The sequence below is a fragment of the Gopherus flavomarginatus genome, chromosome 15 (assembly GCF_025201925.1).
Source record: "Gopherus flavomarginatus isolate rGopFla2 chromosome 15, rGopFla2.mat.asm, whole genome shotgun sequence".
Taxonomy (NCBI): Eukaryota; Metazoa; Chordata; order Testudines; family Testudinidae; genus Gopherus; species Gopherus flavomarginatus.
Window position 1 is genome coordinate 25,956,143 of NC_066631.1, and position 19,800 is coordinate 25,975,942.

Below are 19,800 nucleotides of genomic sequence, written 5' to 3' on the forward strand. Positions count from 1 at the left end.
CTCGGGGTTCGGGGAACGCGAGAGCAAACCGCGGTGAAGCTGGTCTCCTTTCCCGGTTTGCTCTCGCGTTCCCGGAACCACCCAGCAAACCTCAGGGAAGGAGACCTGCTTGCTCGGGGTTCAGGGAACGCGAGAGCAAACCGGGGAAGGAGACCAGCTTGATTACCAGAGGCTTCCTCAGGTATGCTGGGATACCTGCTTATTCCACGGAGGTCAAGAAAAGCGCTGGTAAGTGTCTATATTTGATTACCAGCGCTGGATCACCAGCGCTGGATCCTCTACACCCGAGACAAAACGGGAGTACGGCCAGCGCTGCAAACAGGGAGTTGCAGCGCTGGTGGTGCCCTGCAGATGTGTACACCTCCTAAGTTGCAGCGCTGTAACTCCCTCACCAGCGCTGCAACTTTCTGATGTAGACAAGCCCTTAGACTCAACTTACAGACACTCTTCTCCTGAAACTATGTGAAAATCTCTGACAAGTGCACAGGGGGTTACTCTGTTACATAGGAGTGGCCAGGCTGGCTGGGTTCACTGAGCCCTTTCCAGTAGTCCACAGAGGAGTGAGGGACAGAGAGCTGACAGGACTCCAGGAGAGGATTTCTAAAATGCTGTTTTTCTTTGCACAACAAAATCTTTAGGCAACTGTTCGGTACATCCCGAACAGCCCTCTTTGATTAGATTTGGCATGAGACTTCCACCACTCTCTCTTCCCCCTTTCTTTTAAATGTCAGCAGCAGCTACTGTGACACACAATTTCACAGCTGTGACGATTCAGCAGAGGGCAGTGATAAACACACTTTATTACTGTATATTCTCTGATCATTTTTCATCCTTCTCAGGAGCTAAGAGCTAGGGCTTCTACTTTCTAATCAATGCCTATGTATTGCCCTCACTACCGTTAGCAGGAGTGTCACATGCTCTTTATGGCCCCATGGATCCAGACATTGCATGATGAATACTGCCACAGCTGTCAGCAGCATTAAAAATTACATTCAGAACTGAACAAAGAAGAATCAATCACCGGTTTATTTAAAATACTGACAGCAGCCACTAGCTAAGGGAAAATAATTAATTTTTAATCATTCAATTTACTTTTATAAAACAGATTACATGCTGAACTGGCACCTTTTTCAATCAGCCCAACACACTGGCAGTGGAATATATGGGCAAACCAATCTATGGCTAGATACAAGCTCACATTCGTTTAAAAACAAAACAAAACTGGCATCAGCGTAATTGTAGCTGGGAAAAGCTCTTATCTCAGATTTGCTTTAAGGACAAACAGTAGAAAAGCTGCAAGGAATCAGATCCACACACCAAATCCAGACATACGTATGTTTACAAAAATACCAAAATCTCTTTCACTAGGTCCTTGAAAACCCAGATAGCCCTAGAAGCACTATTCTGATCTCAGAGACACAACTGCATAGACACAATCCTGTACAATTAGCTAGTGTGGACAAAAGTGCAGTAGCTGATTCTACAAGAATTCCAGTGATAAAGTTCACAGATTCATAGCTCAGCCCAGACTGTATGTGGTTATTTCCCTGAACTGTATTTTAATATGTATTGCCTGTGAGAATGTCAATGAATGCTGACATTAAACACTGCCTTTCCGTTCTAAAAAGGCATCTGATTTTGCCCTTAGATAAATGGGGAAAATAATGAGCCAAGTTTTTCCAGGGCCTGCTAGATAAGCTGGATGTGTGTTTGTTTTGGAGTCTGAATCAGGGTAATGAAGTTTACAATGAAGACTGAGAGAATGTTTTCCCAGCTGCAGAAAGGTCTCAGCAGTCTCAAAACCCAGAGTGGAATCTTTTAGACACATCATGCTAGAGAACAAGTCACTAGACCCTCGACCTTAGAGACCAACAAATTTATTCGGGCAGAAGCTTTCATGGGCTAAGACCCACTTCACCAGATGCATGGAGTGGAAAATATAGTAGGAAGATGTGTATACATACTACATGAAGAGATGATGGGAGTTGCCTTACCATTATCAATTAAAATGGGCTATTATCAGCAGGAGGAAAAATCACTTTTGTAGTGGTAATCCGGGTCACCCATTTCAAACAGCTGACAAGAAGGTGTGAGTAACAGGAGGGGAAAATTAGCATGGGGAAATTAGTTTTTAGTTCATCTAGTGACCCATCCACTCCCACTCTTTATTCGAGCCTAATTTGATTGTGTCTAGTTTTCAAATTAATTCCAGTTCTGCAGTTTCTCGGTGGAGTCTGTTTTTGAAGTTTTTTTATTGAACTATTTGAAATGGGCCATCCTGATTACCACTACAAAAGTGATTTTTCCTTCTGCTAATAATAGCTCACTTCACTTTAATTGAATTGTCTCGTTAGAAATGGTAAGGCAACTCCCATCCTTTCACATACTATGTATATACATCTTCCTACTGTATTTTCCACTCCATGCATCTGATGAAGTGGGTCTTCGCTCACGAAAGCTCATGTCTAAATAAAATGATTAGTCTCTAAAGTGCCACACAGACTCCTCGCTATTTTTACACACGCTGTGTTTTTCATCAGTAGCTCTCATTGCTTTATGAGGCAGAGCAAGTGCTGTTATGCCCACTTCACAGATTGGGTGCCTAAACTCTACCCCACCCAGACTCTGACACAGTGGGTGCTGGCCCTTTAAGATTCACAACAGGCGGCTGGCCCTTTAAGACTCCCCCCTTCTCCTCCATTCCTGCTAGATACGGTCCGTCCCTAAACAGCACTGCGCATGCGCAACAATATCGGCCCATGAAGACTTTACGGACCCAATCTCGCCCCTCATTCCTCCCGCTAGTGCTCATCCCCCTCTCCCGCCCGGCCCCTCCCGCGCAGAGCCAGGCCGCCGCAGGTAAGGGACTCACCCTCGGGGGAGGGGGGGGCGCTAAGGGAGGCGGCACAGCCCCGGCGTCTGTCGCTGAGCGACCCCCCGGAACGGCTCACTCAGTTGGTTTCAGTTCGTTGCCTCGCCCACTTCCGCTGTTCTATTGTTTTCTGGGTCCGGTGGGGAAACACAGACCCCCCGCATGGTTCCTACCCCGGCTATGCCTGGGCCGGGGGAGCAGGGCCCAGCCCGAAGGAGGCGTGTGCCCCACTGAGACCGGCTGGGGGCAGCCCTCAGTGGGGTGGGGGGCTCTGGCCATAGCAGGGAGTAGTAGAATCTCCCTCTCGGGGTGATGGGGGAGCCCAGGTGTTGGTGAGAGCCAGGCTGGCTGTGCCCTGTGGACCAGGGGGCTGCAGCAGGGAGGAGATGGGGTTGGGGGCTCTTGCTGTCTGTGCTTTGTGGTGATGAGACCAGGTGGGGGAGGTAATATCTTTTATTGGACCTACTTCTGTTGGTCAGAGGGAGAAGCTTTCCAGCTACACAGACTCTTCTTCGTGATCATGGGCTTCTCTTCCCCAGCTTTGGCTACACATTTCAGAGAAAGACAAAATAACAAATCCAAAAGTAGGGGAGCTGACACAGCAGGACCCGGGAGAAGCTATCGTAAAAATAAAGAAGGCTCAGGTGGTTGTGACACATAGACTGTATGAAAGCTCAGAAACATGCTAAGCCAGCATTGAATTGGGACCTGAGGTAGGAAAGAGAAAGCAAGGAAGATCAGGGAAGAACTGGCAGAAGTGACAGAGGATATTGAATACTTTGGCATCATGGGGGGAAAAGTGCAGTAGAAACTCTGAGTTATGAACACTGCGGGAATAGAGGTTGTTTGTAACTGATCAAAACGTTATGGTTGTTCTTTCAAAAGTTTACAACTGAATGTTCACACAATATAGCTTTGAAACTTTACAATGCAGAAGAAAAATGCTGCTGTCTTTTTTTTTTTAATAGTTTACATTTAAAAACAGTGCTTTTTTGGTCTCTGCTGCTGCCTGACTGCATACATCCAGTTCTAAATGAGGTGTGTGGTTGACTGGTCAATTCATAACTCTGAGGTTCCACTGTACCACAGCTAGCGAGTGACCATAATCAATGGAGGAACAAGACTGCCTGATGTGTCAGTGGCACAGAAGAACTAAGATAAGGTAGTGCCTAAGGACTGAGAGTGGAGCCCTGTTGTGCTAGGCACTGTTCAGAATAGTAGATAGACCCTGACCCTTTGAAGAGTTTACACTCTGAATGGGACATTTACAGTCCCCCATGGTTTTTGGTGAGTTATTTTTTCCCTCCTTATATCCCCCAAATTCTGTGTTCCATCCTGAGACAGAGTGAACTTGTAAGAAACCAGTGCAATAATAATACAAAAAATGCTCAACATGCAGCCATGTGCTGATCCTATATTTTTCCTAGTACTCCAAACTATTTCCACTGTCGTCATCTTCCTGGTGAATGATTCCAGCCTCAGCCTCGTGCAGCTTCTTTGGCAGCTCAACTGTTTTTGTTTTGGACACAAAACCCTTCTGGGCTTTCCCAGACACTGGAAGTTCCACTGGTTATGGATGGCTGCAATTTGTGTTAGACTATTCTCCAGAAGCAGAAATCTTCTGCCGCTTTCCCTCCTCCACTTTCTGTAGGTGAATAGCAATTTATGATGTCCATTTGCTTAATGGCTCTGATCTGTTAGAATTAGGGTGTATTTGTCATATGGGCAATGCATATATTTGCCCTGCTCTGCATTCCTTTCCTCCTTAACTTTGAGGAGCAGAGTTTAATATGTCAGGGGTTTTATCTGATAACCAAGGCATTCCTATCCCCTGGGTTAGGCAAGTTTGCCTTGTTAGCCTGTTGCAGGCAAAAGTTTCACTGAAGAAGAGGAGATGGAGCAAAAGCCAAAGAAAATCTTCCTTATCCTCTATCGCTGTCTTGATTTCCCTGTGCAATTCAGGATGATCTCTGGAATGTAAGTGAAGTTCAGGTGGGTTGTTGGACAAGGTCAGTAAGAAGAGCATCCACTGATGATGCCCAGGTAGAGATCCCTTGCTCTATTGTTACGGTAGTCCTTGACATACACAGCCTACTGCTTTTTCACTTCGAGGGTCCTCCTGTAGTCTGCTTTCTGCTGTTCTCCCTCAAAGACATGACCAGCTAAAAACTCAGCAGATATTTGATTTCTTTTCCTCCTCCAGAGAACATGCAAGTGGCTCACAAATATTAATACATTTAGCTTTGAATACATGTTAGATAAGAACATTATCCTAATTTTACACATGGGGAAACTGAGGCACAGAGTTGCAGTACCCACGATGACTCAATTGAGTGAGTGCCAGAAACTCCCACGCTCTTGATTTAATGACTAGACTACAGAGGAGAGAGATTATTCTTGTATATCCCAGAGCCTTTTCTTTATTGTCAGTCATTTACAATCTGAATTAACGGTAACAGAATTCAGACAGTAGCAGCCATATTGACAGGCACATTTTTCTTTCATTAACTTAATTTTCTTGGTATAATTTAAATGCAAATATGAAACGAACATTTCCTGATTAAGAAATTAAGATTCCGTGATTGGTTTTGTTGTTATGGAGAACAGCAGAAGCAAAATCCTTTGGTGCTGATTCTCGGGTTTTGTGTACAAGTGTAATGGCCGTTCTTTCAAAATGCAATTTGAAGGAGTTTTTCAAATGCAAACTAATCAGCAGCATACGCTAATGAGATGTCAAGGCCAAAACACTCCAGGATCTACTGGGAATGCTTAAAATTAACATTCTTCATAAACTACAGTGGTGATATTCAGAGTCTGGCTTTCATCATATTGTTAATGATGCAAATGAGAAAGTTCATATCAAGTAATTGCCAGAGCTAAAATGAATGACCTAAAGAAGCCCCCAGTAAAGACGGTGGTATGGATAGCTAATAGACATCTAGTTTTCTTGGGAGTCACACAAGGCAACAAAATCAAAAGGATATTTTGGCTTCTTGAATATCAGTTTTCTAGATTTTTGGAGTCTGTGACTTGAAGCTTTGAATTAATGTCCTGGACTAACAGGCACTGAGACAGACAGTGTGTGTGACTATCTAATCTCTCTCTCTCTCATGCACTCATCATAGTGGGATATTCGGGCCAAATTCAAGAATTCAAAAGATTGCATTGGTCATGTAAGGACTAGAATGTCCACCCTTCCCTTGGAGATAGTTTATTCTGTATGCCCACCTTGGAAGGATATTCTCATACCTAATGGAAGGTGATTACATATGTTTAGACTACTTCTGCGTGCTCTCTCCTTACACCAGAGAGACATGTTGTCATAAATTGAAAACAGCCCCCCAAATCTTTGGCCCCCCAAATCTTTGGCTCTACAGCTGATTTCTGCTTTTTCATGTGGAATCCACAATATTTTTAAAAAGTGATTTTTAGCACTTTGAGTCTGGGGTTATAAAGGCAGTAAGTGACTCACTACACTCACTTGTAGAGTAATAGGTTTATGTTTGTCCTGTAAGATGCAGCCATTGGAAGCAAGTTGATCACAAAGTTGCTTGTTTTAGCTACTAGGGGACAACACTGTCATATTCGTAGCAGGTCTTGCATTCCATCTATTGGGAAGCAGCAGGCTCTTACCCTAGTGAAGTTAGATATTCCATCTGGAAGAGGGTAGTGGTAATTGTGAATGGACGCTGACTGACATGGTAGCATATTGTTGTATAATTCTTTTTTTACGCATCAACCAGTAACCGTGGCTGTCAGAGCAGCTGTCTTTGTATAAGACCTAAGCAGTCTTTCTGCCTGTTTTCTATGTGTGATTGTACTCAGATGACCTCTGCAGTTCACGGTATAGATCGATACCTTAAGCCTTTTTACATTTTCAGAATATGCTTATAAAAAATTCCCACAGTGCAGGCATTGTCTACCCCAGACACCAACTCCTCCAGTAGACCCCAGATGGCGGCGGCTGCTCAAAAAGCTCTTTTCCCTCCCCCAAGAGAAGTTTCTGAGTTGCCTTCTAAGAAGCTATTTGTTGACCTGACATGTTTCTGCCAAAGGGATACTCTGCTTGTTTCTGCTATCTTGGGGCTTGGAGCTCAGTTTTAGCCAGCTCAGACTGGAGAATTCACTCCTTACCGTCTCCTATATTAAAGAGCATAAATCCACAGTCTTGGGCATGTCACCTTCAGGACTTCTTGTGAACCCATCTCCAAATCCCTCAGCATCCACTAATTCAGGTTTCTTGTTGCACATGGGGCAAAGCTGATTGCGAACAGCAGATGATCTCATCCATACAATGAGGTTCCAGCGCTCCCCGGAGGAGACAGGCAGGGCCCCATGCATCTGCCCTCCGCGGTGTAGCAAGCCTTGGGATACCACATGTTCAATCTCCACATACTTTGGCACTGGGGTTGGGGCCTTAAAAATAGATGATAAAGCAGATGCTAGGTTACATGAACTGTCTCTTGCTGCTGACTTTCTAAGGCGTTATTATAACTTGCTTTTAGTGCCTTTCACCCCAGACTGTTTTACTAACCAATGATATCTAGGGATCACTTCACACACAACTGAAATGCAGCCACTTCTGGGATGAAACATTACACTTGGTAATCTGTTTGTACCGTTAAGGACAGGCAGTAAACAGTTCCCAGCTCAAACTACATAGAGGCACATAGAAAGGCAGACTGTAACAATCCAATAGCAATTCGGCCAGCACATATTAACCTTCTCTTGCTAAAAGTACATTGGAAATTCTAATAAAATGACCAGGGCTTCACTTTTCTCAAGTGAAAGACTGAAACTGCTTGAGTCTTTAAAGCATTTTCTCCACTCTTCCAAAGTGAGCCCTCCTGATCATTATTTTAGTTGTGAAGGAGGTAGAGCATTTTACTCCCTCCTCTGATATAATAGTTATCTGTGTGGTCTATTTGAATCGACTCCTGTTAACTTCAATATTTATGATTAATTCACAGCAGTAAAGATTTCACTATAACCTCCTCTTACATAGAAAACTGGTGAACAAGATAGTCCTGATTCGGTCAGAAGCAGACAATTAATTTTAGTCAGTCAACTTTTTATATGATCTTCTTTTTCAAAGTACAGCTCCCTACAAGCACCAATCCTCCTCCATGGCTTATTCTAGTTAGGTTCATAACATCAAATAAACCAATCAATGAAAATGGCCAGGTTTGATCTGTGAGAGCTAACCCTATATTTTAAGCCTAAGGCTACTTGATGGTGTCACCTTTAACTCAGTTACTCAAAAAATTCCTGAAACAAAGTTAATGGCCTGATCCTACACCTCCGAAGTCAATGGGAATTTTGTGGGGAGCAGAATCAGGCCTAAGTTAGAGAGAGATTCTCAGTACCTGTCTGAGGTCTCCAAAATACAAGTTGCCCTCAGTAAATTCTTTTCCTAGGGATACATTTAATGTGACTTCTGCATTGTCATAGTGAGAGCTCAAATCCAGATCTTCATGTAGCGAGTACTTGACAATAAATGCTTTGTGGCTGTCCAGGGAGCCTCCCCCACAGTCAGGGTAAAGCAGGCATGTTATGGGCTGCAGGTATTTTTCACGCAGAGGTGTAATGAAAGCTTCATACAATCCAAGCTCATTTAACAGAACCTGCACCAAAGAGAGAGTACATGGAACACACTGATCAGCAAATGCAACATGGGCGCTTCTGCTATATCATTAGATATGCTACTGAGCCTCCTGGTAGTCATCTTCCCTTCCAACCTTGCTGCTTACATGGATAAAGATCTAGTGAGCAAAGACACAGGCTATAACAGGGACAATGAGTTCAGAATGAAGAGTGATGTCATGCAGAATGCCAGGAAGATCAAAACCAGCATGGGTAGTGCCAATTTTTACCGGTATGTTGTGCTATTCCTGCTGGTTTTATAAAGCAGTCCTGTCTTGTGTGGCTAAAGAGAACTCCAGTCTCTGGCTGTCAATCCAACCCCTTTCACCAGCACTACATTAATATATAAAATGCTATGTTCTTGAAGTATCAAGTCCCAGTTGTATGAAGTACTTCTACAGCCAAAGCAAGGACTGAGAGGCCACACTTGGAATGGTGTGGTCAGTGTACAGACACTCTGTTTGGAGGCGACTTTCTAAAGGAGGGCATCAGTGGATCCCAGAGCAGCGGCAGCAGACTCCAGAAACTTGCTGCAGCTGCGCAGAAAGGCAAGAGAAACTGGGACTTGTAGACCTTGGAGAGGAAGAGACTAAGAGCAGAAGGCCTCATGGATGGCTGAGGGAAATGAATTCCATTGTGGAGGAGCTAGAGATCAGGACTATTGAAGTTTGTGTGCAGAGCCACAAACTCTGCCTGAACTGTGTCTTTCCTTAGTTTCTTTTACAACCTTTCCTTGTCCATTTGGACACTGCAGTTTATAGTTCATATTGAAGAGATTTATTCTCTTTTCAGAGAGTACAGTTACAATGCACAGGTGACTACAATAAAGACACTGGCTTATGTCCTCTCTAATAAAGCAGGACCTACAGTCTGAACAATAATCCTACTAACCCACTTTTTGCATGGTTATGTCCCAATTTATACAGTAAAAGTCTCTTAAGTGGGACACTCAGGTAAATGGCTAATTTCTCACATCAGATGAAGACACTTATTAAAAACAGACTTGAACCAAATACAGTATTGCATTAAATATTATGCACAGTATTTCATCTTTATTTTTTAAAACTTTATTTGGCAGCTTCTGTACTTAAAGCAGAATTACATCTTCCATATCAACACCTAGTTAAACATCAGTTAACCCCTGGGCACTATCCAAGTGTGTCCCCACTTATATTAATGCTGCCACAATTCAGTAGCAATCATTGCTGTTCACTATCACTAGAATAATTAGATCCCCGGAATATGTCTCAGTAAAGCAGCCATCTCAGTTAACTAGTGTACATGGTGCTACTTTTCTGAGTGTTTGTTTAAAAGCGGGGTGCTAACATTTTGCCATCAAACTTTTTCAGTAATTGTTTTATTTTTATATATAATATAAAATTTTAAATACAAGATTCCGCTAAAGCAGATTCCACCTCACATCTCCTTCTGGCAACCTCCTCCCCCCACCCATGTACTAAAGTTAGAAATGTAAGTAAAATTAACTCCCTCACCCCTGTGCCTTTTCATTTATGAGTGTCTCTGCATTTGGGGTTTCACATCAGTGTGTGTAATGGATTTCCCAAGATCTTGGAGGGGAATGGACCTTGATAGATGCAAATAGGTTGGTCTGATACGTGTCACTCACCCTAAAGGCTGTAATAGCACATGAGAGGTTAACTCTACAAAGCTGAGTCTTACCCCATAGTTATTCATAGTGTTTGGCCGGCCTTTGGGCATCTCAGATTGCTCAAAGTTCTCCATCTCTTCAATGAAGACTCGGCAGAATTCCTCAGTGAACACTGGAAGTCGATATATCCTCTTATCTGACCAAGAAAAAGGAGGTGTCTCTTATTAGGTAAAATAGCAGTAGGGACTATCCTTAACAATAACTTTATTTGCCAGAAAACAGTACTCGACAGCAGTATAATAGAGAAGACAGCCTCCATATGCCTCATTGCATGTTTTTTGTTAAATAGTTATTACTACAAGGCTGGACTCCAGGGCATGTTACTTATTGGTCACTGGAAACTGAAAGCCTCCCAGACTTCCCAGGCCAATAGCTAAAAGCATCTGAACGATGAGGTGACCAGGTGATGATGGAGAATTACTTGAGGCATGGCATTTTGTGGGAGGTGGGACATCATCCCTCTAAGGACTCTTCATGCCAATCCATTAGCCCTTTCTGTTAGGAATAAAATACAATTACATTACACTTCCAGCATAGAGCCTTAAAGAGCTGCATAAAAAGTGGATGAGTATTACAAATGGGGGGAACTGGGATACCAACAGCTTGAAAAAGTTGCTTGTACCTGAAAATTATTCCTCTTATGTAACACCCATAATGGGTGTCAATGCAAAACCCCTCTATTTTCCATTTTACTTTTTACACTTTCATTGCTTCCCTTATATATTCTGTCAGCTTCTCCAGCATGAAAAGGCCCCACGGACATCAACAAGCAAGCAGAAAAACCCAGAACTTAAACAAAAATATTCAAGACATAATTTAAAGGGGGATCTACTAAATGGTAATGTTGGGAAATAGCCCATTTCAAATAATCCAAGTGTACGGTGTCCCTTGAACAGATTTGCCGAAGGTCAAACACTGAGTCAGTGGCATGGCCAAAATAGATCCCAGGATCCCAGGGGTGAAATCCTGGCCACTGGGAGTTGTGCCATTGACTTTAAATGGGCCAAGATTTCCCCCATCTCTAACAACTAGACTATGCTTCCTCTCTCAAGAACTTTGATCATGCAGAAGAAAATATCCTAACGGTCTCCAGTCATTTTTCAAAATTACAATATTAAAGAACTGGTTTAGAATAAACAATTCACCATTGAAACGACTTGTGCATATCAGAGTGTGGCCCTACCTACATTGCTGATAGGTCCTTTCACTTTACCTGATATAGAATCAATGCGGCACAAGAGACCTTGGAGATCAGCATCTTGTGATGTGCAGTACTTAACTGTCTCTAAAAACTCAGGAGCCAGAAATGAATCCTTGTGTTAGATGGGGAGAAAGACAAAGAAAAAAAATTAAATGAACACACAATGACTTCATCTCTAACCTTCAAACAGCCACACCACAGGCAGCAGTTGAAATGTAAGTGGAATCTAGGGACCACACCTAGCTTGCATATAAACATGTATAAAATATTGAAATCATTAAGAAATGCACAAAGCTGTAATCTGCACTTGTACTTTTCTTGGTAGATTGATGTAAATTACTTATTGCTGGAGTTCAGCTGTAATTATAAGCTATAGCTGGTCAGATTTATCTTTGCACTGATTACACTATGGGCACACATAATCTAGCAGACAGCAGTTCTCAAACTGTGGGTCGGGACCCCAAAGTGGGTCACAATCCTGTTTTAATGGGTTTAATGGACTTGCTGGGGCCTGGAGCCAGCGCCGGAGCCCCACTGCCCAGAGCCAAAGCCCAAATTGCTTCAGCCGTGGGTGGCAGGGCTCAGGTTACAAGCCCCCTGCCTGGGGCTGCAGCCCTTGGGCTTCGGCCCCCCACCCTCCCAGGGCAGTGGGGCTCAGGCTTTAGCCCCAACCCAGGGCAGTGGGGGTTAGGGGGGCTCAGGCTTCAGTCCCCCTCTGGGAGTTTAGTAGTAATTTTTGTTGTCAGAATGGGGCACAGTGCAATGAAGTTTGAGAACCCCTTGCAGATCAGTGTGTAAACAGTCATGCCTAATTGATTTTTTTTGGTTTTTTTTAACCACCTTGCTTTGGGCCAGGATCTCAACCCCATACAGTAATCAGGTTGTGCTATGAATATTACCCAGTGAAGAGCGTGATGCAGAGTGTAGCATTTGTTATTAGACTGATCTTTCTATTGGCTGCTCCTTAAACTCTGTACTGCCCAATAGTCTTTGTAATAAGACTTTACGTCTAATATTACCAGCAGCAGTCTGAGCTGGTTCTGAGTCTATTCTCATCTACGGGAATGTAACCATTGACTTCAGTTAAGTTACCCCAGAATAAATCGAGAGTAAGAAGCGAATCACATCCAGAGGGTGTTCTGTCTTCTTCAATAGAGATTTATGAAGATGTCCAAGTTGTGGAAGTCAGTCCACTTCTAAATGAACACAGTCCTGAGACTAGACAGGATTCTGAACGGCACAAAAGAGGCTTTCCTATTTCAAACTAGATTTCCATGTGGTTACTACAGCATTATTACAGACTCCAAACAGCATGTGTTTTACCTGTAGAACATATACTTCTGGATGCTTTGGTTTGTAACATTGTGAAATTATGGCTTTTCTTGCCAGGGACTGATGATCTAATTGCTTTCTTCTTTGCACTTCTTTCTGAATCTAGGAATAAGTGAAATGATCTTGTTAAGAGATCAAATGCTGGCAGTAATAAAAACGTTTCAGTCACTGATTCAAAATAGTAATTTTTGCTGAGTGCATCATCTGCTCATGTGCACCTTCGGGCATCCTGAATGTATTTCTATGCCTTCAATGGGTCATTATAGGAGAGGTCTAAGTCACACTCTCATTAAGACAGAAGGATGGGTTTAAAAAACAAAACACCTAAAGGAATTCCACTTAAGTTAACTGAGGCTGCAAACTTTCAGCACCTTGGAAAAGCAGGCTCCTTATTAGGTGCCTACATACAGTTTTAGTTGCCTAACTTTAGATAGGCCACAATTTTCACACTTGAGTAAGTTCGGGCAAAATGAGGGACTTCAGTTGCAGAGAGATGGTGCTCATTAGCGAAGGCTCATTACCAAGTGTTGTTGTGATGGACTACTCTGTCACTTAAGGAGGAAGCAACCCATAGTAATAGTAAACTCAGGCAGCTCTTCCAATTTCATAAACCTCCCAGGAGGCTAATTTTGAGATACCCTTGTGAAAGCAGGAAGCGGAAGAATTATCTGGAGGGTACAGACACCATTCTGGTCTCCTCCATTCTCCTGGGCCTAAAAAGCCAGACATTTACCCAAGAAAGGGGTAACTTCCTTTCAAAGATCTCCCTTTATCTGGGCCTATTTGGTAACCAGAGATGGACTCCCCCCTTGAAAGTGTCCTGCAGAGAGCGCCTGCTTTTAACAATATCTTCTATGTGTTTCATACCCCATGTATTTCAGAGTAATTTCAGTGTAAATGCATTTTTAATACTGTTTTTCCTTGACATTGATTATCATTTCAGTCTTGACTTGAACTGGACATTGATGCTGGGGGACTCTTGGTTTCGTTATGGCCAAAGACGGCTGTAGGGGCAATACTGATTTTAAGTTGCTTAGGAATTCTTTCTGATGAAATGGTGCAATAAATAGTCATCTGTTTTGCTGAATACCCCACCCTAGAAGTGGCTGCATTTCAGTGGCGCGCGAGTGATCCCTGTACACAATGCGTACAGTGCTGCAGGATCCTTTGGGATGAAATGGTAAGATCTAAATGCACTACACTAACTTTGGAAACGTGTATTTTACATAAAAGGAGAATGGGGGAAAATCAGAAAAGAGGTGGGACAGATTGATTAAACCAACAGGAAGGAGAGCAAGGAACCCATTGCCATGGAATAAATGTCAGTGTTAACTTCAGGACTTTGTCAGCAAATGAGGTCATCAGAATATCCAACCTGGCCCTCAGGTGCCAGTAGAGAGTTTTTAATTTCTATGTCAATCCAGCACATCATTTATGTCTGAGTGTGAGAGAGTGTTGGAGGACAGGAGAGAAACCAGGATCGAGTGTTTCAATCCTTTATGTAACCTTGCCTTCCTCTAGCTTTCAGCAAATCGCTTGACCTCTCTTCTTCATTGTTCATACAAACTATATCGTTAGCATTAACCCTGTATATGAAAGTTCCTGTAAATCAAGATGATTCGTTCTGAAGAAAGCCTTCTAAATTAGATCCCTACTCCCACTTAACCAAGCAGACTCCACAACTTGTGGTTGGAAAATTGTAATTAATTGAGATAAGCAATACATATGAAAACAGGTGGTCCACGTGGAGCTGTCTGGACCCTTACAAATGACTTATTGGTAAAGTTGTGTATACCTCTTCCAGAACTGCATTAAAGTCTTCATCACTCCTGCAGCCATGATCACCTAACACCTGTAATATAGAGAGATTAACTGTTGATAAGTATCATGGATTTTTATGGTGCTCATCAACCTGGCATGGGCAGTGTTGTCAACTCTCCCAATTTTACCATAAGTCTCCTGATATTTGGTCTTTCTTAAAGTCCCAACTCCTGGAATTGTGTGAGAATCTTAGGCTTAATTAAAAAATATATGTTTCTAGCTCTAATCTAATTATGTCATGTAAATCTATTTAGATTTAGCAACAGGTAGAGCGATTGACACAGCAGTCTAGCTCCCTAGGAAACAGTCTGGGGCTCTGATGCTGCAGCCCAAAGTTTGCTTTAGGAGCAGAATTAAAACATAAAACGGACTATGAGCAAGGAGTTTGGGTTTTCTCCCCAGATCCTTTATTCTGGGCTGCTTTTTCCTTGATCCCCATATATACATTCCACAACCAGCCCTTTGGGGTGCAGGCCATACCCACTAATTCCTTCATCCCCAGTTCTTTTGCATAGTAGCACTACCTGCTGCCAGAGGAATCAGGAGGTCTCCTGGCTTCTCAGGCCAGACAATAACTAGCTCTCTACTCACCCAATCCATGCCTCTCTATCTACACAGCTAATTTTAGCAGGATAGGCCTTGCCCCACAGCAGGGAGAGGGTATGGCACATCCTCTGCAGTGTTGTGCTATAAGGTTGTCAGTTACCTGCCAGCTTTTTTACATAGTCAAATGGGCTACAATTTGAGTCCCACCTCATCTGTACTGGGACTTGCCAATCTGGGGGGAAATCCCAGACACTGGCAAGATTGGTCTTTTAACATGTTCCTAGAAGAAAGCTCATTGAAGGACATATTTTACTATGTTTGTGTTACAGTTTGAATTATGCAATTCTGCTTTTAATGGTACTATAGAGATGGGTAGACCTGAAAATTGACCAACATTACCCCAGTGGTCAGTATCCTAGCTGAAAGTCTTGCTTTAGTTACTCTTTGGTCATTTTTTCCCCCTTCTAATATGATCCTAGCTTTACAGGAAGCCTTATATTGAACATGGAGTTCAGAGATCACCTGTAATATGTTATGGCAATACTCTGCGTAGGGCATAAGAAATGGCTGGCTCCCTAGGGGAAGGTACAATAATTCTCTAGTAAAGGCCCTGAACACTACAGCTTGCTCTAGCGCATAGCCCAAGTGCAGGTCTGTGTTTTCCAGTAACAGCATTTGCAACACAACTTTAATGGAAAGACTTGTGGGTGTATTTTCTTTTAGCATGTAACTGTTCTGAATATATATTTTAAAGGGAAGCGGTGTTGTCTAGGGAACCATGAGTTAGGAGATCTGGTTTCTACTTCCAGCTCTGCCACAAATTTGTGGCTTTAGGGAAACTAAGGTCCATATTAAGGAGTTTAACAATCTATAAAATAGGGATAAGGCTTTCCCAATTTTTCAGATGGGCTTAAAATAATCTATGGCAGTGCCATATTAATGAATGTTGCATTTCTACTTATCCACTTCTTGATGGAGACTGTTGTGTTAAACAGCTACCAGCTCCTGCCTGCCCCCGATCGTGGATGCCCGTCAGAGGCAGGTAAGAGGCCCGTGTACAGACTGTGAAACATCTGGGAATCCTCTGGGATGAAGTGGTGCAATAAGTGTTTATTCAAAACCTATTTTGCCTGCAGCTGTAGGGAAGATCCGGCTCCACATGTAGCTGAATTGGGGGCGGGGGGGGTGACCACCCAGTACAGCACCTGGGATCCACCAGTACAATGCAAGCAGCAGGTATTGGTACCCATCTGCTTTCCCCAGCCAGGGACCCCCTCCCCTGCGGTGCCTGAGGGGGAATCCCCAGCTCCCCCCTCCCCTGTGGGTGCCGGGGGGCGGTTACCGGCCCATAGTCCCTGCGGAGCTGCGGCTCGTCCCGGTAGCTGACGTGCAGGCCGTAGCGCCGCAGGAACAGGTTGTCCGTGTGGAAGCAGGCGCAGGCAAAGAAGCCTCGGGCCGGGGACCCGGCCCCCGTGGACATGTTTCCACCCGGACTGTAGGGGACGTAGCGGCGCCTCGGGCTGAGACGGACGGCAGGGAATGGCTGTAAGGGCAGCGGGTCCGGCAACCAAATGGCTCCGCCGGGAACCAACAGGCCTTGCTTCCGGTGGCCGCTGCTCACACAAGGGAGCGTCAACAAATCATTCGGGGAGAGTGAACGAAGAAAACGGGGCTTTTTGCCTGTTTCTCAATCTTCTGTCTCCACACCCCAATTTAGTGTCTCTTCCCCTCCTTTTCCTTTTCTCCTGTTCTGTTTTCCTTCTCTTCCTCCTCTCCTCCTCCACCCTCGTTGGGATCTCCTGAATCACCCCCATGGTATATTGAGAGCCCTTGGGAAACAGTGGGATGGAAAGGGGCATCTGAGTTGTGGGTAGGTGACCCTGACCCTGTGCAAGGATTAGAAAGCGTTTGGGATCTGTCTTTGGGGATGGCATAGCTCAGTCACCCTATGCTGATGCTCTATTGATTATTATAATGACCAACTTTTGAACTAATTTGGAATAAACTAAATAAACATCAGTGTTTCACCTGTTACCAGCACAGACATTCACCTTTGTGTATGCTTTATGATGTATTTAAATATGTTCCCATTCATGTCACTCATCGCAGAATAGTGGGGAGGCGCCCCATGCCTCAGTTTCCAATCTGTAAATTTGAGAGAATGGTCCTGATCTCCTTTGTAAAGCTCTTTGCGACCTGCTGATTAAAACTCAATTCCATTTACACTGTTTGAGTTAATTCACTTTGTATGATTGAATGTTAACTGTACCAGAATAAAGAGCATTGCTATTAATATGTAATTTCTGCAATCATGACAGATATAATGATATTGGAAGGGGGTGAGTGGAGAACTGTCTAACCAGAGCTCTAGGCACATGCATATAATATACCTAGTGAAACAAATGGAATTAGTATTTAGAGCCCAGCCGACCGCCTCAATAGGCTGTGGATGCTAGAAGAGACAACATGGTCACACTTGCTTATGCACTTGAGTAGTGAAGCTCTGTCCAGTCAAGGGCAATGCTGACAGATGCACAGTGTAGGAGGGCGTCAGTGTGTTATATATCCTCTAAGCCCCAAACTGAGAAACAGTTGGAGAGCCTGGAAGCTGTAATTAATCCATTTGGTGTTTTCTTCAGGAATGGCAGGTCTGACTGAGGTGGAATGCGGCACCCAGACAGAAGTCCGAGCTGTGGGAGGGATCCAGGCTGAGACCAGAGCTGAATCCTTAGAGAGGTACAAGCAGGTGTACAAATACCTGGCCAAAGGCAGATATCCCAGGCACCTCACCGCACTACAGAAGAGGAGTCTCCGCAGATACGCCACCAAGTTTGAAGTGGAAGGTAAGCTTGAGGCGGTGCCCTAACTGTAGGACCTGATCCAAGGCCAATTTACATCAGCGGGATTTTTTCCACTGATTTAAACGGGAACTGGATCAGGCCCCTGGAGCTGGGTAACTTTTATCTCAATACCTGGTTTAATTTTGTTAGGGAAAATCCCTCCTCACTCTCTTACACTCATGCCTCGAGTGTGGCTGATATCAAATCACTGGATGTCATTGGAGGAAATATCCCATCTTTCACATTGCTACCCAAACCTCGTTCTGTTCTCAGGCAGACTTTCTGAAGGCAGTTAGGGCTGAGAACACTTTGCCCTTGAAACAAACCACGTTACTGGTTTTAAAGCCTCCAGGGAACTTCCACAGTGCTGTAAATCTTAGTGAAGTCTCCAAGCCCCTCAGTCCAAGGGAGAGGGTTTTCTGTGCTGCCTCCTGTCATTCCCCAGGGTCAGGCAGGGGGCTGGACTAGATTACCACACCTGGTCCCCTCCAGCCCTATAACAGACTCGCATCCTCTGCAGGGGGTAGGGTGACCAGATGCCCGGATTTTATAGGGACAATCCTGATATTCGGGGCTTTGTCTTATATAGGCGCCTATTCCCTCCACCCCATCCTGATTTTTCACAGTTGCTACCAGGTCACCCTAGCTGGGGGGCTGGAACAATTTGCATAATGGGGGCACTGAGAGCCATTGACCCACACAGTGAACCCTGTCTGCGATGGAAACCACTTCAAGCCAGCGCGTGTAGCAGCCCCCCAGCCACAGATCCGCTGTGGGGAAGGACACGGAACACACGCAGAGCTGTGGCGAGAGCCTCTCTGCGGCGTTCATTGCCCGGCGACACTGATACACGGCCCCTTAGCCGGCCCCAGCCTGGGATCCGCCGAGGGCGCTGCCGGTGTCGCTGTGAAAAGAGCCCGGCCCGGCCCGGCCCGAGCCCCGCGAGGGGAGACGAGCGCGGCGCCTTGGCAGCGGCGGAGATCCCCGGCCGCAGGGCGGCCTCCCGCACTGCTGGCCTCCGGCCCCGCTGCCCCGAGCCGCCAGCCCCGGCAGGGGGCGCCGCAGCCTCCCCCATGCTGACCATGGACCCCGCCCTGCAAGTGGCCGAGGAGGAGGTGGTGGAGTCCTGCAGCCCCAGCAGCAAGTTCGAGGACATCTACCGCCTGCTGTCCGAGGGCTGCTTCCCGCCCAGCTTCTGCTCCATCAAGAGGAAGAACCTCAAGCGCTACGCTCAGAAATTCGTCATCGAAGGTAACGCGAGGGAGGGGCACGGAAACCGCCCCTACTGCCACCCCCAGGGCTCAGGAATCACCAGATGGGCGTTAAAATCATGAGATCATGGAAAACTCATAGATTTGGGGTTCTTTTTATTTGCCTTCTGCTTTTTTGTGTCTGGGCGCAAACTGGGGTCACACCTGGAAGCTTTCTCCACAGCTGTGAGGACTAGAAACTTACTTTTGCTCTTAAGAATGGAGGCTGAAATCATCACATGTCCACCTGACCCCAGGAGCTGGGGGTTTAAGGAAAATGATAATTATCATGAGAGTTGGCAATACTGAACTGCAACATTGAACTGCCCCTGCAGATCGCTGCCTCTCTGTCGCAAACACACCTGGCACATGTATGCTGTGCACCCCTCTTGCTACCACGCCCATGGCTCTGCACCTGCATTCCCCCCACATTCCCTGTGGAGGAGCAAGCTTTCACTGCGAGGGAGGAGAGGTGTATGGGTCTATTCTGTTCTGTGGAGGTTATTATACTATGCTCATCATCAGAGCATCTGAGCACCTTTGCATAGTGTGTTTACTGCTCACTATACCCGTAGTAGGTATAAGAACCTATACCACATAGAGTTGGGGTGGGATGGGGTTGGTCA

General features: G+C 44.8%; 1 protein-coding gene across 1 annotated transcript; it reads right to left on the reverse strand.

Annotated features, from left to right (window-relative positions):
* Positions 1 to 6,230: 6,230 nt before the first annotated feature.
* On the reverse strand, positions 6,231 to 16,626 carry OGFOD2 (2-oxoglutarate and iron dependent oxygenase domain containing 2). The gene is made up of 7 exons (XM_050924447.1): positions 16,427 to 16,626; positions 14,513 to 14,569; positions 12,709 to 12,819; positions 11,398 to 11,497; positions 10,196 to 10,320; positions 8,239 to 8,496; positions 6,231 to 7,288 (listed from the first exon to the last, which is right to left on the reverse strand). Exons 1-7 carry the CDS (start codon positions 16,562 to 16,564, stop codon positions 7,013 to 7,015), a joined length of 1,065 nt encoding a protein of 354 aa, XP_050780404.1. The 5' UTR covers positions 16,565 to 16,626; the 3' UTR covers positions 6,231 to 7,012.
* Positions 16,627 to 19,800: the final 3,174 nt, after the last annotated feature.

Excerpts from the sequence above, each read along its gene's own strand:
- OGFOD2 (XM_050924447.1), bottom strand. The coding sequence starts at position 16,564 with ATGTCCACGGGGGCCGGGTCCCCGGCCCGAGGCTTCTTTGCCTGCGCC. Across the intron at positions 14,570-16,426 it reads TCCGCAGGGACTATGGGCCG|GTGTTAGGTGATCATGGCTG; the intron begins GTAACCGCCCCC and ends TCTATATTACAG. Across the intron at positions 7,289-8,238 it reads ATTTTGGAGACCTCAGACAG|GCCCCAACCCCAGTGCCAAA; the intron begins GTACTGAGAATC and ends TCTATTTTTAAG.